Source organism: Sarcophilus harrisii, chromosome 6 (genome assembly GCF_902635505.1).
Source record: "Sarcophilus harrisii chromosome 6, mSarHar1.11, whole genome shotgun sequence".
NCBI classification, from domain to species: Eukaryota; Metazoa; Chordata; class Mammalia; order Dasyuromorphia; family Dasyuridae; genus Sarcophilus; species Sarcophilus harrisii.
Window position 1 is genome coordinate 191,713,401 of NC_045431.1, and position 22,202 is coordinate 191,735,602.

Consider the following 22,202-nt stretch of genomic DNA (forward strand, 5'->3'; position numbering starts at 1 on the left):
AAGGTTGAGGGAGATCATTTTGTTCCCCCCCCCCAAAAAAAAAAAGGTACCTTGACCTCTGAATCAGGTAGGGGAAGCTTTCCTGATTCAGAAATAAAAGATTTTCCTGCCTCAGAGAGTTGCTGTTCCAGCTGCTATGTTCTAAGGCAAAGACAGTCTTCTATGCCAAGGACAAAACCTTTCCCTGTCAAGCAAAGATTTAGAAGGCACTTATTCAGAGGGGAAAAAAACAAAAACCTGGACACCATTTGCAGCTGGCAAAGTATGTATTTCCTACCACTTCTTCCAGGGTGGATTGCAGCTGGCCCACTGATTTACTCACTACATTTATTCAAGCACCAAGGGGTGAAATGTGTCTATTGTGTGATATCTGAAGCTGACTCACTTTTGCCAGTACTTCTGTGGGCACTCTAAGATGGCCAACCACAACTTTTGACTTTAATATAATCTTTCTTGCTCTCTCATTTGTGCCTGAGAACATGGAAGACTAATGGACAAGAAAGCAGTTACTTTAGTCTCCACTTTGCCTTAAGGAACAATAGATATGAAGAATTCAAATAATTATGAGTTAATCTTAGAAAGATGCTTTAGAAAAGCAAGGAAAAATGGAGAAAGCTAAAGACCAACACATGGTTAAATAGCAAAGCTCGGATAAAAAGGATTGGCTGATAGTGGTATTAACTTATTAAAAACTCACATCTTCTTTCTTTTTTAGCAAATAGTACATGAAACCTAAACCCTCATAATAAACTATCACAATTTCTCTTTTATGCTGGTTTGTTCATCTATTTTGGGGAATTATATATTATGGGGAATTCAGTTAGGAATATATTAGAACCTATTTCTATCAATAGTAATAGTAACTGTGCCTTGTACTACTCAGCCTTCACAAACTTCACATCTTTGATGAAATGTTTAAAGAAACTCCTCTGAAATAAAGTATTTTTGATGTATAGGTATGAGTCTTTGGAGTAGTTTGCAAGTCTTATTTCTCAGTCCTGATCCATATTTTCCAACCTTCTTTTCACTAACATTCCTACCTTTGAATTGAAAATAATTAATGTCAAAGTATATATTGACTTAATATGGAGGATCTTGTCAAGTTCTTTGTAAAAGTTTTTCTCTGTACTCAGACTTCACAAGCTTCAATTGTCTTCATGATGGCACTTATGGATGTTTATGCTCATCACAAACATTCCAAGACAAAATTGCTATATGTTCCATGCAACTGTCGCCTGATTCCTCTAATTACAATTCTTTTGTTTCCCTTTCAAGGAAAATCTGAGTCCTCATTTCATATGGCTGTACCTTCTTTTTTTCTTTTTGTTTATCTGAAGTCCTCAAACTTTTTAAATAGGGCTCCAGTTGACTGTCCCTCAGACTGTTGGAGGGCCAGACTATAGTAAAAACAAAAACTTTGTTTTGTGGGCCTTTAAATAAAGAAACTTCATAGCCCTGGGTGAGGGGGATAATTGTCCTCAGCTGCGTAGTTTGAAGACCCCTAATCTAGAGAATGTCATTATTGATATAGTTCAATTCTAGTGTATTTCATTCCATTGATCATTGTGTTTGGAGTACTTGTAGTTAAGTTATATATAGTCTAAAAATGGTTTGACCTTTAGTACATTTTGCCCATTTCTCCATCACTATAGAAATATAAGAGATTTCTACAAGATTTGAGTGTCCTTTATTTTCTTAGTCTTTGGCTTCCAGTGGAAAAAGTATTCATCACTTAATAACGTACTGAAAAGTTAAGTCTCTCTTTAAATTGTGAAGCTCATGCCTGGTTCTGGGACCATACCTGAGGCCTCTTCATCTTTTTTCTGTTTCCCTCTATCCCCTAATCTCCGTGCCTCTTCTTGATTACTTTATTGTAAGTATGACTATCCTCTCATCCACCTTTTAAAACTTCAGAATCACCTTTTTGATAACGCTTATTACATTATATTATTATCACTATACTAGTCATCTCTTTTCCTAAACTATAACCATCTTAACAACTCTTTTTTCTTTATCTTTGAAATTCCCCATAATACCTTGCATTTTAATAGGCATTCATTAAATATTAGATGAATAATGGTGAAAAAGTATCTACACTAGGACTTCACATCCAATGATACTTACTAAATTTAATTGAAGTATATTACATAAGATTAAAGAGAAAAGATTCAAAGAAAGTTTTTTAGGTGTGGTTTTTTTTTTTGTTTTTTTTTTTTTTTGGTATAATAGAATTGAGGACAGGGTAGCAGGAGAGATTTTGTGAAGGGTAGAGGAAAAGTGAAAGGAGATGTTGTAAAGGACAGTCAGAAAATCAGTTAACAAACATCTGTGCAGAGAATACTACAAAGAAAAGCCAAAGTGATCACTAACTTCAAGTAGCTTAACACTGCAATAGATCAGAGGAAGAAAGGTAGAAAATTGTATTATTTAGATTGAAATGATGAGAGAAAGAGCTTAAGTAAAGATATATGTGGAATGGAATGGAATAAGGAGATGAATGTGTAACTGTTAAGTAAGCTGGAATGAAGAGGGGGTAGTGGAAGGATAAATACTTTAAAGGGCAGAATAACTGAGGGGCACATTTATATCAAGTCCAGAACAGGTGAGTCAAAACTTAGTACTTCATTTCTCCCTGTTTCCTTCTGCAGCTACATTTCCAGGGTCCAGATTTTTCCTATTTAGTAGAACTAGGACACATTCAAACTACACATGATGCACAAGAGAATGGTGATTGAAATGGTAATTCTTCTCTTCCCCCCTCCTCATCACTGTGTGCCTGCTCTTTACTATCAATTTTATGTTACTTTTGAGTTTTATAGCCATCTTATGGGCTTCATCCAAAGCCAGCTTTAGGAAAGACTAATTTCTATTTAATGCTTTGGTTCAGAGGAAGATAGAATTTAATTGCCCTATTATCTGTGGAGCCATACTTTTTATTCAAGGACTTCTGGGACTAATGCATTGTTAGACATTTGCAAAGACATTTGCCTCATAACCATTCACTTGCATCATGATCTTAGAATTGAAATATTAGAATGTCCTTTCAGTCTTCTCAGAGTGGTGCTATGTACTCCTGAATAGCAGGCAGCTTCCTGAGTAGTAGATGTAGTTCTCTTCTCCCTGATCTTTTAGACCTTTTCTCATGTTTAATTTCTTACTGAAAATTTCCATTTCTCAATAATTGGCAAAGTGTTGGATATAATTTTAACCTAATATTATAACTTAGCTTTATTTTTGGGGAAGTGGAATCATCACTAATGGAAATTGGTGTATCACTTGGAACCCCTCTATGAATGTTGTGTAAATTTCTCTAGGGACTTTGGGAAGTGGGGAGGGGGAAGGGAGTTAAAATAATAACTTATTCGCTCTCCTGAGACTAATTCTGGTTGCCATCTAGACTGAATTTTCTCAGCTAAAGATTAGTGGTGAGCCTCAGGCCTTCCCTAGTAGAAGATCCAGGAATAAATTTCAAACACATTTTTCTATAAGAACCATGTAAAGATGCTGGGCCAATGGGCCCAAGCCCAGTTAATCAGATAACTTTTATTAAGTTCCTGCCATGTCCCAAGCACTGTTCTGGGTGCTTGAGATATGGATAGCAAAGCTTACATTTTGCATGAAAAACAACATAGAAGTGTATCCAAAATAAAGACTAAGCAAATTGGGAGGAGAAATGCTGCTACCTGGAGACATCATGGAAGGTTTCCTGGAGGAGCTGGTACTCTAGTTGAGTTTCAAGAAAAAAATGGGGTTCTTCATGCTGAGTAAAATGAGCAGGACCAGGAGATCATTATATACTTCAACAACAATACTATATGATGATCAATTCTGATGGACCTGGCCCATCTCCAGCACTGAGATATGAACCAAATCAGTTCCAATAGAGCAGTAACGAATTGAACCAGCTACACCAGTGAAAGAACCCTAGGAGATGACTATGAATCATTACATAGTATTCCCAATCCATATATTATTGTCTGCCTGCATTTTTTATTTCCTTCATAGGCTAATTGTATACTATTTCAAAGTCCAATTCTTTTTGCACAGCAAAATAACTGTTTGGAAATGTATACTTATATTATATTTAATTTAATTTAATTTTTAACATGTATTGGTCAACATGCCATCTGGGGAAAGGGATGGAGGGAAGGAAGGAAAAATTGGAACAAAAGGTTTGGCAATTGTCAATGCTGTAAAATTACCCATGCATATAACTTGTAAATAAAAAGTTATAATTTAAAAAATTTAATTTAATTTAAATTTTAAAATTTTTAAAAAAGAAAAAAGAAAATAATGAGGTTCTGAGCAGAGTAGGGATTCTAGGTATGGGAGGTGACCAGAAAAAAAGTTCCGAAATGGAAAATAAAGTTGCTATGTATGAAGAAGAGTAAGGAGACTAAGTTGATATCTCTCTGGATGGCATTGCTAAAGAGATTATTAAGTCCATGGGAGCTGAAGAAATCCCTGAGAAAGAGTATAGAGGAGCCATGCTGGAGCTTTACGGTACCCCTCACTCTTAGGGGGTGTGATACAGCAAAGAAGCCAGAGGAGCAATCAGACAAGTAAGAGAAGAATCCAGAGAGAGCCACATCCCCGAGGCCCAGAAGTGGGATTTTTCAGGAGATCTGCATCTTGTTAGGGGCACACTAGAGGTGGACAGGGTCCAGAGCCATCACCAGTCGTGTTGGCTTAAGTCTCAGCCACTGAAGGGGAGAGAGAAGCGAGGACTTTGCACAGTCCTGCCTCACTTAGATCCAAGTCACCTTCAATGTCATTGGTCCTCTTACAGTTTGAAGAGTGAGCGGCAGTCTGAGCAGGCAGGGACGTATCATAGAAAGATCTGAAGTTTGAATCCTGCTCTACTGCTTCTTGGAAATAATGTCCCCCATTTGAGTAGCACTTTTAAGGCTTACAAAATGCCTTTCTCATGACAACAATGTGAGATTAAGTAGTATGTGTGGTGTTCCCGTTTTATAGATAGAAGAAATGGCCAGCGAGGTGGCACAGTGGAGAAAGTGCTGGCCCTTAGCCATGAGGACCCAGGTTCAAATCCTACATCAGACACTTCCTAGCATGACCCTGGGCAAGTCACTTTAACTCTGTTTGCCCCAGTTTCCTCATCTGTAAAATGAGCTGGAGAAGGAAATGACAAAAGCCTCCAGGATCTCTGTCAAGAACATCCCAAGTGGGGCCACAGAGTCGGACATGACTTAACCACAAAAAAAAAAAAACAGAAGAAACAAGGGCTTGGGGACTTGTCCAGAATTTCATGAGGCTCTGTCTCACCTCCCACCATGCGGCCTCTCACCCCGAACAGAGAGTCAATCACTTCCCTTGGCCCCAGTGTTCCCATCTGTAAAGTGGGTCTTTGTGTCTCTTCCATCCAAGTGTCTGAGCTGAAGTAGCTGCTCTCGAGAAACTGACACAGCAGAGCAGAAGCCAGAGCAGGAAATCTGACTTTTGTTACTAGTGAAAAGCTTCGAAGAATGTCAGTAGTAAAGGGATAAAGTGAGAAGAATAGTCAGTTTCTGGCCTCGATTCTCATAAATTAAAACTTTCATACAACAGTTTTCTTTATAGAAGTCCATATAGCAAGAGGAATTTAGCTAGTGAATAGTCTAGTAATTGGCGATATATATTCATTAACATTCCCTGTGCTGTTCTTTGTAAGTGTTTGCAGGTACTTGCCTTGTGTGTTTTTCACAGGGCCTCTGGACCATCTGTTTTTTAAAATTATTCTTTCCCTTTCACTGTTATTAATATAATGAGTGCTTGTTAATATTAAAGATTTTTTCTTGTGGAATCACAGAATGACAGAGCTGGAAGGGAACTTAGGAATATATTTGAACTTTCCCATTTTGCATGAGTAAGCTGAGATGCAGAAAAAGCAAGGACAAAGTAAATCAGTGGGAGAACCATCCTGTAGGTGTAGACGTATGAGTAGAGAAAAGGAGTCATAGAGAAGACAAATTGGATATGGAAGGCAAGTGTGAGTGAAAAGTTCAGGATGATACCATTGTTGTGAGTCTGAGTGGGAAATGATGGTACCCATAAGATAATAGGGGCAAGTCACAGAGAACAGGGAATTGGGGAAAAGGTGAGGACTGTTTTGATCACACTGAGATGTCCATTGGACAGAAAGAAAAATTAGGACTGGATAAATAGATTTGAGAAGAGTTTGCAGAAGGATTCCCATGGTTGCCAATCCCAGCTTAGGTAATTATTTATATGATATTGAGTAAATCAGCTCACCTCCCTGAGCCCCAGTTTTCCTCATAAATGTGGCCATTTAGACTAGATGATCCTTAAGGTCTTTCCTTCTTACTCAAAATTCTGTTGACACTCAAGATCTTTGTTTTGTTACCTATCTCCCCCCCCCCTTTTTTTTTAATGTTTTATTGATAACTTGGGGGAAGGTAAGTGGTTTGTTTATATACCACATTCATTTTTCCACTCCACCCCATGAAACCCTTCTCTGTCGCAAAAGAAAACAATTAAGCAAAACTAACTAAACTGAGCAACCATATCTGTCAGCATTCCTCCACCCTCTCTCCCAACCAGAAGGAGGGAAATATATTTCATCAGTGGTTCTCTGGAACTAAAGTTGGTCATTGTCTTTAATTTGAGTTCAATTGCCTTTTAGTTTTGTTTTAATTTACCTTGTTGTAGTCATTATATATATTTACTCATTTCTTTTTTCTTTATTTCGCCTCAGTTAAGCCATCTTCCTTATGTTTTTTGATTTCTTCATTATATTCAACACTTGTTTCAACATAATATTCTGTTATATTAATATATCACAATTTGTTCATCTGGTCCCAAATTGACAGCTACTTGTCTTATTTTTTACTTTTTTTTTGCACTACCACAAAAAGTGCTACTATGACTATTTTAGTATATGAGACCTTTCTTTCTGGCTTTAACTTTCTTGGGGTATATGCCTTGTAATAAAATCACTGAGTATTATATCATGTTGTATACTGTTTAATAATTTCTCTCACAAAATTCCAAATTACTTTTCAGAACACTTGGACTAATTTACAATTCTATCAACATTTTATAAGTGTGTTACAGACTTTTTATATAGAGTTTCTTCCAGCTTTTTTATGTCTTCTTTCATTATGATTTAATACTATTATGGCAAGAGAGAAGCCACCACTGAACTAATAGTGTTTTCTCTTAACCTGTGTAAATCAAGATGGGATAACTTTATCCTTAGGCTTTTTCTCCACCATCAATTAGCTTCCTACCCAGCAGATTAAAATATTAATTAAATCATGTCTTTAAACTTGTAACATACTTGGATAAAATTTCTTTGCCTTCCATTGGTTCTCCTATACATTTCCTAGGCAAGTCACCACCCTTTTCTCCCACCCTTGATCTTGAAGCACACTATTCATACTGTTGTTTTATTTATTTATTAGCAACTTCTTCGTGAGATGCAACAGATGGCCAGTCGTCCCTTTGCCTCCATCAATGTTGCCTTGGAAACAGATGAAGAGCCACCTGATCTTATTGGAGGAAGCATAAAGGTGAGAGGACATCTTAAGAGAGTGGACCCTGGGATATTTTATTCACATGGTCCTTTGTTTCCTGGGCCTGGGGAAAGCCTAGGTTAGGAAGTCTTGATGTTCTAATAATCTTTTTGCCTTAATTTTCATTACTCCAAAGTTTTCAGTTAAATCTTTGGTTCTATTCTTTTTAAAAGAATAAACCATTGTTTGGTTTTCTTGCTTGTATTCTGAAAGGCTGCAGTTTAATACTGCAAAACATTTGACTAGAAATCGCTGTGGATGTTGCTAATGGAAGCCATTTCTGTTCACGATCATATTTTTTTGAGGTCTGAAAAGGAGTAGAATAGTAATTGGCAGTGCCTTCTATGAAGATACAAATATTTTCTGCCAAAAAATGGTTACAAAATGTTATGCATACAAATAAATGAAGGGGAAATGGCAATACTTCTCTCTTAGTGAAGACTGAGATATCCTTCTGTTTGAGGTTCACAGGATTGGGGAAAGTATAACTGTGTTCTTCAGACAAGTATGCATAAGAAAAAGGGTTGAGGATCAGTGGTTTGTGAGAAAAAATCTAGCATGATCTATATTGCCAGATGCTATGTCTATTTGCCATTACAAAACTCACTACCACTTTATAGATTTTGTACTGAATTAGTAAATAAACACACAAGTGTTACTCCTCAAACACTATAGCCACATCTTTTCAAGGTCCAGATCAAATGGCCGTTATGTTTTATTCCTCATTCGTATTGTAGGAGGAATTGAGTTGAGAAATTTGTGACCATCAGCAGCCATTGTTTTGGAGAGAGTCTTTCAGATAGATTTGATAAGAGATGTCTCAAGTCTGATTAATACAAGACATGGAAACAACTGGAGATTACCTTGCAAAGATTAGTTGAATGAATTGAGAATGTAGAAGAAACTATGGCAAGAAATAGAATCATTGTCTTAATGTATTTAAAGGTCTTGTCACATGAAAGGAGGGAATAGACTTGATCTGATCTCACGGGGTAGAAGTGTGAATAATAAAAGTTCCTGATAGATTTTGGCTCTATGTAAGGAAAAACTGCCTAAAATTTAGAACTGTCAGTATGTAGAATGGACTGCTTTGGGAGGTTAGTTGATTGCTCATCATTGGAGGTATTTGAGCAAAAACTGAATGACTGCTTTTTATGATTATTGTCAATTATGGGTTAGACTAGAATTATTTGGGGCTTGATAGGTACTAGCTGTGTGACCCTGGGCAAGTCACTTAACTCTGCCTCAGTTTCCTCATCTATAAAATGAGCTGAAGAAGGAAATAAAACTGTGAAGAAAATCCCAAATGGGGTCACAGAAAGTCAGACATAACTGAAAACAGCTGTGAACAACAAAGCCATTTTGAAATTCTATGACCTGACTTGGGTGAACGTTAAAAGAGACATTTTCTGCAGCAAGAATTCAAATAATTTCATCTGATTTCTCTTTCATACACCCCTTCCTCCAATGTGGAAAAAAGTGGGGAAAAAACCTCTTGTTATGTTTGTCTAGTTCTGAAAGGGCACATTGTGTTCCCCCATTATTATAATGTTTCTATCTACTACTATCTATTTTTCTCTGTAACTCATTTAATTTTTCCTTTAAGTATTGTATACTGTACTATTCAGAGCATGTATGTTAAGCATTGGAATTAATTCGTTATTAATAATGCCTTTCAACAAAATAATTTCTCTTAAATTAAGTCTTGTTTCGCTTTTACCTTATCTGAGGTCATGATTGTGCTACCACCGGGTTTTTGTTTTTGTTTGTTTGGTTTTTTTTACTTAAGTTGTGTCACAATAGATTATGCTTAGAAGCAGCTGGAAGGTGCCAGGGATAGTGAGCTTGGCCTGGAGTCAGGAAGACCTGAGTTCAAATGCGTCCTTAGACACTCACTAATCATGCAAGTCTGCCTCAGTTTCCTCAACTATAAAATAGAGATAATCATAGCATCTCCCTTCCAGGGTTGTTATTAGGATTGAGTTGGATGATATTTGTAAAGATCTTAATATATAGTGCCTGGCATATAATAGATTCTTAATAAAGGCTTGTTCCTTCCCCCTTGGCCCCTTATTTTAAAGCTCTGTGAATCTTTGTTTCAAGTCTGTTTCTTATAAACAATATATTGTTGGCCTCTTTTTTTTCCTAATTATTCTGCTACCCTCTTTTATTTGTGGATATATTATTCTCATACACATTTACAGTTTTGATCTTTAATTGTGTGTTTCCCTCCAATCTAGTCTAACATTTTCTCCTTCTTTATTCCTTGCCCCCTCTTAATCACAGTTTCTTTCCTTTTAAACTTCTCCTTATGATACTTTTTGAATTCAGGGTTTATTTTGCTTATAACTAATCTCTCCACAAATCTACTCTCCTCTTACTTCTTCCTTTCACCTTTCCTTGTTTCCTCCTTTTCCCTATTTAAACATGTATTTTTATACCAAACTCTCAATGCGTATGATTGTGCCATCTTCTTTTAACCAGCTCAGATCAAAGTAAGGGCCATGTGATACCTTTGATACCATTTTTGCTATTCTTGTCACTTCCATAGTTAGACAGATTTCTATTTGCACATCCCAGTTATATGAGATAATAAATTCTTCCCCTCATTCTCTACCTTCTTGTTAGGATCAGTTTCTATATACTCTGATGGACTGCCATAGTCTTGTATGGTCCTGACTTGTCTTACCTAGTGTCCTGTTACCACATTCCTGTGCATTATGTGTTGGCATTTTTCACAGGAGTGACTCTGGCCAGAAAATTTCAGTCTTTCAGCGGACACTATGTGATGTGATGGGGGACATGATATGTTGGATTTTCTAGGTGCCAGATCTTGGTTTGGACCTTGGCAACATAGCTACAGGCTTGCCTCTGGTTAGCCTTGACCCACCAGTTAAGGAGAAGGTTCTTAGAAAGTGCTTGAGAGAAACACCATGGCCTCTCTACCTTGAGGCTACAGACATAATCCTTTTTTGTGTCCTGTTCCCTTTTGGCACTCAAGTGAAGGCAAGAATACCTTAAAGTCATATTTTGTTGCCTACATTTATAAGGGAAGAAGAAGATGCTAAGTTTCAGTTCAAGGATAGTGAAAAAATATTTTTCCTTGTTCCATACAGCCATTCAGTAAGTCATTTTGCTATTCCTAAGTACACTTAAGATTGCCAGACACTGACTTTAATAGCATAATTTATATTGTCCCATGCATAGAATTGGGGCCTCATTACAAAGACAGCAGCCCAGTTCTAATAAGAGCTTCTTGAATTTATTATAAGAGAAGAGTGTGTGTGTATTTGTGTTTATGTGTATGAAAGAGAGAGAGAGATTTTTAATTTCCTTTTCTTTTTCTCCTCCTCACCACTTCTCCACCCAATGAGAAGGCAAGAAATCCAAAATCCATTACAAATATGAATTATCATGCTATAATTAGCCATATTCTAGGGGGGAAAGGGAGAAAAAAATATAACTTAATCTGTTCTCTAAGTAAATCAGTTTTCTATCTAAAGATGGATAGCATATTTCATCAAGGATCTTTAGAATTGTGATTGGTTAGTGTGTTGATCAGAGTTAACTGAGTCTTTCACAACTGATTGTCTTTACAATATTGCTTTTACTGTGCAAAATATTCTCCTAGTTCTACTCAATTCACTTTGCATCAAATTCATACATGTCTTCCCAGACTTTTCTAAAACTATCCCCTTCATCATTTCTTATAACACAATAATATCCTATCACTTTCATATGCCATTATTTGTTCGGCCATTCCCCAGTTAATGGACATCCCCTCAATGTCCAATTCTTTGCCACCATAGAAAGAGCTGCTACAAATATTTTTGTACATATTGTCTATGCACAGTTTAGTGATTTTTGGGGCATAGTTCCAAATTCCTTTTCAGAATGATTGGACTAGTTCTTAGCTCTACCAACAATGCATTAGTTTACCCATTTTCCCATATCCCTATATGTTTTAGAAGTGATATCTTGAACTTGAATTCTTTGTAAAGCTTAAATTATTTTAACAACACAGTGCTCTGATTTTAGAGATAGCATTGTTTGCAGTTAACATACTCTGGTCTATTTTAGGATTCCAGGAAGTCATATCATTATTGCAGAAAGGAGAGAGAGAAGCAATGATGATTAACTTGGTATTAAAAAGCTCAAATTTTTGGTTTTTAAGTTTGAAAAGAAAAGAGGGAAAACAAAAGGCCCAGACCAGACGTAGCACATAATATGCATACAGAGAAAGGAGATCCTGGATAACTGCTCACAGATTGGTCACTTACAAATGAGATGTTCAATCACTTGGTGCTAAGTACAGGAGAGAAAATAGAGGTGAAATTGATTTCATTTTTCCCTCCTCCCCTAACTTCTTTCTAGGGGAGACACAAGAAAAACTCATGATTAGTCTTCTCTTTGGTTTTCTAGACCCCTTCTGAAAAGATTTATACAGTTTAGTTCTGGACTGCAAATCATCAAGAAGCCATCATAAGCTTTCCTTTAGAAATCTAAGGACAAAGATCTCCTTAAGCCAAATATTACGAGCATTTGTTAAGAACTTACTAAATCTGGAGATACAAATTCAAAAATGAAACAACCTCTGACCTCAAAAAATTTACATTCTGCAAGGGATGACAACAGAATAAAATTTTATGGGAGAGAGCACAAGCAGTTTGGAGAATAAGGTCAGACTTCATGTAGGAGATATCACCAACTTGTTCTCACAGAATTGAAGGAAAACTTGGCAATTATGTTATCTGATCACCTGTTACAATGTAAGGACAGGTCATATAAATTATTTTAAAGGCCCCTTTAAAGATTTATAAAGTGCTTTTTCCACACAGCATTCTTGTCAAGTAGATAATACAAGTATTATCATTCTCTGCTTGCAGGGAGCTTATATTCCACTGTGAAATTGCATACCTACATGAAAAAATTTTAAGGCCCTTTCAGAGCATACCTCCACTTATTCCTTGTAGTATGGAGGTAACTGTGTGTGTGTGTGTGTGTGTGTGTGTGTGTGCGCGCGTGCGTGCATGTGTAATCACTCACTTCCTTAGATATTTTTCCTCTATATCCCTCTCTTAGAGAAGTCTAGTTAAAAACAAACAAACAAACACCATATTGGTCATGTGTAACAAAAATATTCAGAGTAAATCACATACTGAAAAGAGTAATGTGACTGAGCCAGAGATGAGGTCACCTGACCAGGTAGTAGATATCATGAGTCTTTAAAAGATATTGTCTCTTCCTGAAATGCCATCCACATGAGAAACACTTTTGCCCCAACTTCATTTCTCTGGGGTTGATCAGTTTCCATCAATGCAGGTGCCTTTGAGCATAAACTGATGAGCAAAAGGACATAGGCAGATGTTTGAAACACCCATTGTTATATTTGAGGCCAGAAGGCAAAGACAAATGAATCATTTTGACATTGAAATGATGCCTTTGTCCAATTCTGTCATGAATCTCCGTGCTCATGCATATGAACATATTTGTGCGTACACTTCTTTTCCCCTCACTCACTGAAAAAGCAGTCTTTATCATTCTCAATGGATGCCCTACCAGAATAGGGGATTTTCTTTTCATGCACAGCTGGTGAATTAAAATACATAATCCTAACTCTCACATGGCTGCTGGAGCTGACTGGCTGCTGGAGCTGACTGACTCCTTACACAAAATATTGGAACCAGAATAGTATTTACCTCTTATCTTGCAGTTAGATGTTGACTTCCTTTGGCATTTATAGTTTCCCTATAGACAGTTCTATAGATACTGCTCTACCCCAGTCCCACTGACTGGCATTGACCCCAGAAAAGTTACTGAAGTTCCCCATTCCATCTTCTATCCACTTGCTACTGAGGCCTAGGCCATTGCCATTTTAATAGTTATCACTGTTCCTTATATAACCTCAGGCATTCAGCAAGATATCATTTCTCCACTCTTAGTTCCTGGGAATTTCTTCTATTACTCCAATCCCAACATATAACCTTAGTTGAGAGAATCCCTGTCCCATCGTTCCTCACATTGTGGCTGTACCAGAACCTGATCAAAGTTCAAGTGAGCTGCCTGGTATTTTATCAAAATGGTTATCTCTCCTTCTAAATCCCCCCAATCAAAACTAATCATGAGAAGAGAGAATTTTCTCAAGTGGATTTTGCTGTCTGAGGAATACTCTTCTGCCAACTTTCCCCAAATTGGTGCTGCTTGGGAGCTAAAAGCTCCTCTTTGTGAAAGGGGTCCAGCCATTCAGCGTTATACCTGCTGAAAATTGCTATGGGGAAGGAAATAAAAATCAAGTAGAGGAAATAACTGCCAAGCCTTTCTCCTGCACTGAAAGGTTTCATCACTTCTTTCTCTTCTTCTCTCCCCCTTTACCCCCACCAAAAAAAAAAAAAAAAGAATGCTGCAAGGACTCTCCATCCACTCAGCAGCAACTAGCCTCTGGGTAGTGTCCAGCTGGAGGCCATGCCATCCATATCCCTGACCCTGAGCTGCCCCACAGTGTGGGAGCTTGGGAGCTCCAGCTTTTATAGAAGCTATGCCAGATGGGTCTATTCCTTCGGCTTTTTACATTCTTGAACAGAAAACATGAGTAGTAAATTTTTAATGGTACACCAAAGAAATTCCATAAAAGATATAGGACATAAAATTCCCTCAGAAATGCATGTTTGAAGTATTACTGATAAATTAAGTTGGATAATAAATATATTAAAAAGAATTAAGAACACTAAAGAACACAAGATGAAGAAAAATTTTAAAATTGCAAATTGATATTTAAGAACTTAAAAATCTTAATGGAATTAGTAAATAACAAAATTAGAAGTCTATTAATGCTGGAAGGGGGACTTTAGGAGTAATGTAGTCCAAACCTTTCATTTTACAAATGTGGCATCTGAATCCCAGAGAAGTAAGGTAAATCCCACAATTATGTAATATCAAGAGATAAAATCCATCCATATTGCTTATAGGAAGCACATAATACAAAAGATTTAACTAACTGTAATATTAAAGATTTTACCTAAAATATATTGTCCAATTAATGCATTGTTGGTGGAGTTGTAAAATGGTCCAACCATTCTGGAGAGCATTTTGAAACTATGCCCAAAAGGCTATAAAACTGTGCATATCCTTTGATTCAGCAGTGCTATTACTGGATCTGTATCCCAAGGAAATCATAAAGGAGGGAAAAGAACCCACATATGCAAAAATGTTTGTAACAGCTCTTTTTGTGGTGGTAAAGAACTGGAAAATGAGCAGTTACCCATCACTTGGGGAATGGCTGACTAATTATAGTATATGAAAGTAATGAAATATTGTTGTATAAAAAATGATGAACAAGCTAATTTTAGAAAGTCCTGGAAAAAATTACATGAACTGATACTGAGTCAAACAAGTAGAACCTAGGAATACATTGTACACAGTAACAGCAAGATTGTACGATGATCAACTGTGAAAGACTTGGTTCTTTTCAGCAGTTTAGTGCTCCAAGGCAATCCCAATAAAATTTGGATAGAAAACACCATATGCATCCAGAGAGAGAACTGAATATAAATCAATATATGATAGGTTCACTTTTTTCCTTTTTTTTTTTTTCTTCTCGTGGTTCTTCTCTCCCAACATAATTCATAAAGAAATGTCTATTAAGGAAAAAAGAAGAAAAGAAAACAATTAAAAGGGGAGGGGAGCAAACCTTTCAATGCTATTGACTAGGAATGATACAGACTAGGAGACAGATGATACTTGGTAATAGTGACAGAAAAAAATGAATAACAAATGTAAAACAATTATTTATATTTCCCAAATAACTCAGCAGTTAAATTTATAAAAGAAAGGTTAATAGCAATAGAAGAAATAGATTTTTAAAACTAATATGAGAGGACTTTGAACACATCCTTGCCAAAATATGATCAACAACAAAATTAACAATACAGAAATCACAAACTTGAACTGCTTGTTTAATAATTCAGATTTTCTATTCTTCGCTCTTAGAACTTAATGAATGAAACAAATAATATACATTCTTTTCAAGTATACATGGAATGTTCATGAACATAAATCACATACTAGGTCATAGAGAATCACATCCTAAGTCATAGAAAAGTCCTTCACAAATTCAGAAAGACAGAAATGATACAAACCATAAACAATAAAATTAGAATTAAAATTTCATAATGTGAATAAAAATTATTTTTTAAAAATTGTAAAACTTAGAGGATCATACATTTAGAGCTAAAAAAAGACCTTGGGAAGAGTTTCATTGAGTCTTTAACACTCTCATTTTACCTATGAGGAAAACAAACCTTAGAAAGTTTAAGTCCTTTGCCCAAAGCTACATAGTCAGTGTTTGAGAAAATATTTGAAAATAGGTATTCTAATTCGTAGATGCTACTTCTCTGTAGAAAGTGATAAAAATAATCTATTAAGCAAATGGCTTGAAGAAGAAATCAGAAAAAAAAATGAAGTATTTAAATATGACAAAAGTACTACATATCAAGATCAATGAGATAGATAGACTTCCAGGCAAAACTGTACAAAGAGTCAATCAGTAGCCCACAGGTTATAGGAAAGTAGATAATGGTCAACTCTAGCACAAATGCTTTCCCTTCCAGTACTGGCCAAGGCAGCAATGATAAACCTGTAGAAATAAAATCATGGGTAGGAATTCATTATTTTACAAATATTCTTTGGGAGATGGGTTAGTAGTTTGTGAGAAATGATTTTAAATCTATGTTTCCTATCATATACCTTAGTGATTTTTAGCTTTGTGATAGAAGTGATAAAGGGGGAAATAAAACAACTTAAGAAAATGAAAGAAAACACAATGTATTTATCTCAGATGTAGAAGAGAAATAGCTTTTCCAGTACAAAAAAACTTCAATGTAATCAAAAGGAAATGGAAAATAGAAGATTGTGGGAAATAGCTGTTATAAAAATGACACACAAATTTGACCTCTAAGCCATATAAGATGAATTCTTAAAAAAAAAAAAAAAAAAAAAAGGTACAAAATTAACTGCCAGTCCATGATAGATCAATTGTCAAAGGATGTAAACAGGTAGTTCATACTCACCAGTAAGCAAAGATATGCAAATTTAAGAAACTTAAGGTAATACCCAATATATTGTCCTAAATAATTAAAAAATAATGAAATTCAATGTTGATGATTCTATGGGAAAATCAGGACTATTCATTCCTTACTAATGGAATTGTAAATTTGTACATCCTTTTGGAGAACAGTCTGGCAGTATACAATACAAAGTTATAAAAATAATCCTGCCTTTTGACTCAATAATTCCATTGAGAATATAGCATGAACATGTTATCAAAAGCAAAAATTTTAAGGAGCTGTTCAGAAATTTTCATAGCAGCATTATCTCCAATTGCCAAAAAAACAAACAAAACAAAAACCAAAAAAATTAAATAGAAGTACCCTAATGTCCAAAATTGGGACAGTGATTGAATAAATTGCATTACATTGTTATAATGTAGTATAATATAGTTAAGATTGATTGGGATAAGGAACATAAAGAAATATGGAAAAATTTTTATGAAAGTATGCAAAATATAAGTAAAGCAAAGCCAAAAAGACAGGATACATTTCAACTTTTGACTGTGTTAAGATGGAATGAAAATAAATGAGCAAGCATGGAATCTTGATGGAGACTTAAAATTGTGGGAACATTTTAGATGTTGAAGTTAATTTAAATGTAAATATCTCAAAAGCAAGTCTAATTGGTTGAATTTATGTTACAATATATAATAAATAATTTAATAAAAAAGAAAAGGTGTGAAGTTCAGCATGAATCAGAAGACTTGGGTTCCATTCTCAGTTCTACCACTTTTGCTGTGACCTTGGTCAAATTATTTAACCTCTAGACCTGTTTCCCCTTCTATAGAATGCCACACTTGGACTTGAAGATCTCTAAGATACCTTCTCATTCTAGATCTTATGAACCAGACAGCTTGTGAACACGAACTATCTGACAACTGAATGGGCCACCAAATGAGAGGAGTCCTGAATTGTCAGGAATGATGGCTGCAGGCAAATGATAGAACCTATCTTCCAGGTCCCTTTAGAACTCTCGTAGGACAGAAAATTGTACAGGGTAGAAGGAGATAATAGAACCAGGATCAACGATGGAGAGAGAACAGAGAGTGAAATATAAAATGGAAGGTAATGGGAGGCAGGAGTGAAGCCATATACTCTCCTCACTGGAATAGAAGACCGAGAACAGGAGGATGCCTTCAGCTGCTTAATGGCTTTCTGATGCCATAGCCATCACCAATAAGGAATGGAATTACTGTGATAAATGTATATTCCATATACATGCTTTATAGAAAAGGTTTTATTGTAAAGTTCTGTGATTTTATTGAAAGAACCAAACAGGAAAACTTTGTGGTTATAAACATACCCAGACTGGATTTTATCTTATTTTATTTATTTCATTTTGTCAGCTGGGAAAGTCCAATTTATATTACCCGAAACAGATGACAAATAACACCCTATTGTAATGATGCTAGTTTCTTCTGAGCATAAAATGATTTTAAATTCAACTTATTTAGCTCACCCTGCTATGTTTTACTGATAATTTAATTGTGATATTTGATTCTTTCCTTTCTAGCTTGTAGAAACATGTCTCTTATTATAGTTTTAAGTTAAATTAATTAATAGCAATTATTTGATTAGCATGTATGAAGATGATATCAGGGCATGAAATAGGGACTGTGCTTTTATGTAGTGTTACAGGAGAAGAATTTTGAAGTGATTATTACTGCTCAGCAGATCAAACTAGTCCTCTGCTAGTTGAGATAAATACCTAATGAGTAGCAGAGAAACAGAGATTAATCCTCAGCCATGCAACTATATGACCCATGGTGGCATCTGGAGACTATAATGTAACAAGTGCCTTTCTGCTGGCAGAGGAGCAGCTGTTTCACTTTGGGGGGTGTCTCGTCACCAGTGAGCAGCCCTGAATCTGTAAAGATGGTTAGCAGTTGTATTCAGAGATAGCTTCATTATTCATGCTTGAACGTTCTCTTCATTGGTGTAGCCAGCTTCCCAGCAGGCCTTGGGTAGTTCTGTTATAAGTATGTCAAAGCAAGATCCAAAATAGCTGTAACTGTTGGAATCTTTACAAACTGTTAAGCCATTGGAGTTGATAGAAACAATAATTATCTAATTTAGCATGGTTCGATATGATTGATTTGATCTTAGAAGGAGATATTTTGGGCCAGAACTTGAAACAAGGTACTAAGTACAACTGATAGAAACGATGCTTGTGTTCACACCCTTTAGAGATCTCATAAGTATCTAAGTACTCAATGGAGTTCACACGTTTGGGAGATTTCAGGGCTTAGTATGGCTTAGTATGAGATATCCAAATTCACACCTCCCTTAGGGCCAGAGAGCACTCTGGGAGATAATCCAGAATCCCTCTCTCTCCAGAAGGAGGAGTTAACCTTTGGGAGATCATATATATATATATATACATACATACATACAGGAAGCTCTTAGAGCTAGAGAGAGTTTTCTTGGGAACATTGACTGGGGTCGGAGAGGAGCACTCTGGGAGGAAGCCCACAAGCCCTATCTTCGAGGCAAGAGAATCATTGCATTTTCCAACTTGGTGCTGGCTGGAGGCTGAAGAAAACAGAGGCAGAAGCCAAGGACAAAGCTGCAAGAGCTCTTGGGAGAGATAGGTCTCTGAGCTAACTGTGCTATATTGAAGAACACAATAAAAGATCTGAACTCTTTTATCACCTGGCTGTGTTTTGGAAAAAGAACACAACAGTAACAGTTATGGCACAGAATACACAGGATTCATTCCCAATGGCATGACTACTTAGGCCCCTCCTATATCTTTCTATGAGGTTACTCATAGACAGAAAAGGAACTGGTTTTCAGCTGTTCAAAGTGTTGAGTATTTGGGAAGGAACCGATCTCTACTTCCAAATGGAAATAATTTTGTTAATGAATGGAACCAAAGGGGCCAGGAGAACAAGCAGTCACTTTCACCCCTCTCCTTTTAGGTTAGGGGCCGGCAGCCTTTCAGAAGTGGCAGGCCATGGTGCAGATCCATTGTACCTAGACCATTGGCAGGACAAGGATGATGTGTGTTGATTACAAAGTATGAATTCTCTTGAGTGAAAAAGTGTGTACCTTTGCACCTAGCACAATACCTGGCACATAGCAGGCAATTACATTAATAAATGCTTGTGGGTTGATTGATAGTGTGTGTGTGACAGTGTGTTGGGCTACTGACTCTCAAGCCAGGGTGGGTGTGGCATGGAATGGGATTTTTGACAAGATGGGCAGGGAGGGGGAACTATAGTGATAGGCAGCAACTTTCACAAACAGGAAAGGGAACCTTCCTTCTCCTGAAAATTAACCCATGTGTAATTTTTAGTGTGCATGCCAGCCCCATCGATGTTTGTGTTCTTGCAGTGCTTTCTGATCCTAGAGAATGCTGGAGCTACTCTTAATTACAAGAGAGAAGCTAAAACATTGATTAATCTTGCTAGAGGCCAGGCTCTACCCACCCTCCCTAACTCTCCTGCCCCCACTGGGGGTGAAGCAGAAAAATTAGGGCAGGACTGTTCTTCAGTGATTCTTTAAGAAGCCATAATTAGCCCTTTGTGTTTGTTTTCTTCTACAGGCTGTTCCCAAGCCCATTGCGTTGGAACCCTGCTTTGGTAACAGAGCAGCAGTCCTTTCAGTGTTTGTGAGGCTGCCTCGAGGTCTGGGAGGAATCCCTCCACCAGGACAGTCAGGTGAGTGGATGTTCCCCTTCAGCTAATGTTAAAACATTCTCTTCCTTCTCTAGCCCATCCTCTACACTGTCCAGTTTATGTTTTTTAAGATAGACCTAAAGATGTCATCCAGCTGCTTAAAAATCTCCAATGGCTTCTTAGTGCTTTTAAAATAAAATGCAGGTTTTTCATTCTAGACTTTAAAGCTTCACATTCCTCCTCCCAAGGGAATTCATCTCATCTCCCATCCCTCAACAAGGTCATAAACCATTTCACTCTCTTATAATGCCTTTTTAAAAGTTTAGTATTTTATGCTTTTTGTTTACTTTTATACCTGTTGAACTCTTGTGCCTTCCCAAAATGACAGCGTGGGTAAGCATGGAGTCCTCAGATCAGATCTAATAGCTGTGTAACAGATTATTTAATCCCTCTTTGCTCAGTTTCCTTACCTGTCAAATGGGAATAATAGTATTTTATGTCCCAGGATTGTTGTGAGATAATATTTAAAAAAAAAAATACTTAGCACAGTGCCTGACACATAAGGTATTATAGAAAAGCTTATTCCCTTCCCTCCCAGGAAAATGTAAACTCCTTGAGGACAGGCACTGTTTCTAAATCCCCAATATCTAGCACAGTGCTTGCATCATCTAGTAAGCATTTAATAAATGTCATCGAATGGAGTTGAATGTAATCCACTGTAGAAAAGAGACACCTGAGGTACTGAGAAAAGTTAAAAGACATTTCCAGTCCCCTCCAGACGTTTCTTCTCCTGACTTGTGGATACAGAGATAAAAATGCCCTCAAGGAGCCCACAGTCTGAGGATTTTCTGGGACTCGGCCACAGGAGTCCCTGGCCTGTGGCTCTGGGGGATTAGGCAGCCACTTAATTCCTCCTGACATTGTCTCAAAGTTAACAAAACACTTTCTTCAGACCAGTGCTGTGGAATAAGCAGGACAGGTTTCACCTACTGACTCTCCCTGTTTACTACAGGATAGAGTGAGATTCAAAGAAGTCGGGAAGGGCTTGGTGGGAGCTCCATCTCAGGACTCCAGACACTAAACTCAGGGTTCTTTTCACATGAAGCTTAACTCGAAAGACAGCCTGAGCACTCAGGGAGCAGGTCCAGCCAAGGGGATTGCTCAGAGGGAACTGTCCCTTAGCGTTCTTCATGGATGCAGGAGGCCTGTGCCTCCAGTGTTTGGGGGTCCTATGACTGTGAGGCGAGAGCACTCTTCCTAGCCATGGGACTTGGGAGAGGAAGTCAAGAGTAATTCTTTCTTTACAAGGTGGTTGTGATTAGTGAATTCTGTAACCATTAAAATACTAGAGAAGTGGGAGTTGTTCTCATTGTTTTTTGAAGGACAAGAACCAGCAGTAGTCCCATTTTTTAAGACAATACAATCTTATACTCTGGCCACAATTACTAATAAAGGGACACTCTCCTTCCCCAAGAACCTCACTTGGAGAGGAAGGAGGAGAGCAGCATTGTTTGGTGGTTTTTCCAGTGTGGATGAAAGAACTTAAGACCTGATTTCCATCCACACAAAGGGAAACACTGTCCCTTCCTCTCAGGTACCTCACTTCATTTGCAGTTGGTCTCGACCAGCCTTTAGCCCCTAGAGGAGGTGCTAAGAGAAAGGTGGAGTGACAGTTGTGGGATACAGGACTCACAGATTCCTTGTAGCATACGGGGTGAAGATGTGGGGGTGGGGAAAATGATGTCAGGGAAGTACAGTGTTTACCCTTTTTAAAGTGACTTTCCCTCCAAGCCTGGCCTTCAGGTGAAACAGATAAAGTTCTCTTGTAATTAGAAAGTGAGGCTTAATGACACAATGGCCCTGAGCTGGTCCTGAACAGAACACTCCATCACCCAGCTCTGTCAACTACTAGCTTACCTAAGTACCTCAAGGATCACTGCTTC

General features: G+C 37.1%; 1 protein-coding gene across 1 annotated transcript in view; it reads left to right on the top strand.

The window, feature by feature from the left end:
- ATRN (attractin) overlaps positions 1–22,202 on the top strand; it is a 222,722-nt gene that overhangs the window by 194,322 nt on the left and 6,198 nt on the right. Inside the window, exons 28-29 of the mRNA XM_031943544.1 lie at positions 7,425–7,532; positions 20,187–20,301. Of these exons, the coding sequence (XP_031799404.1) occupies positions 7,425–7,532; positions 20,187–20,301 (223 nt within the window). The remainder of the gene's footprint in view (positions 1–7,424; positions 7,533–20,186; positions 20,302–22,202) is intronic.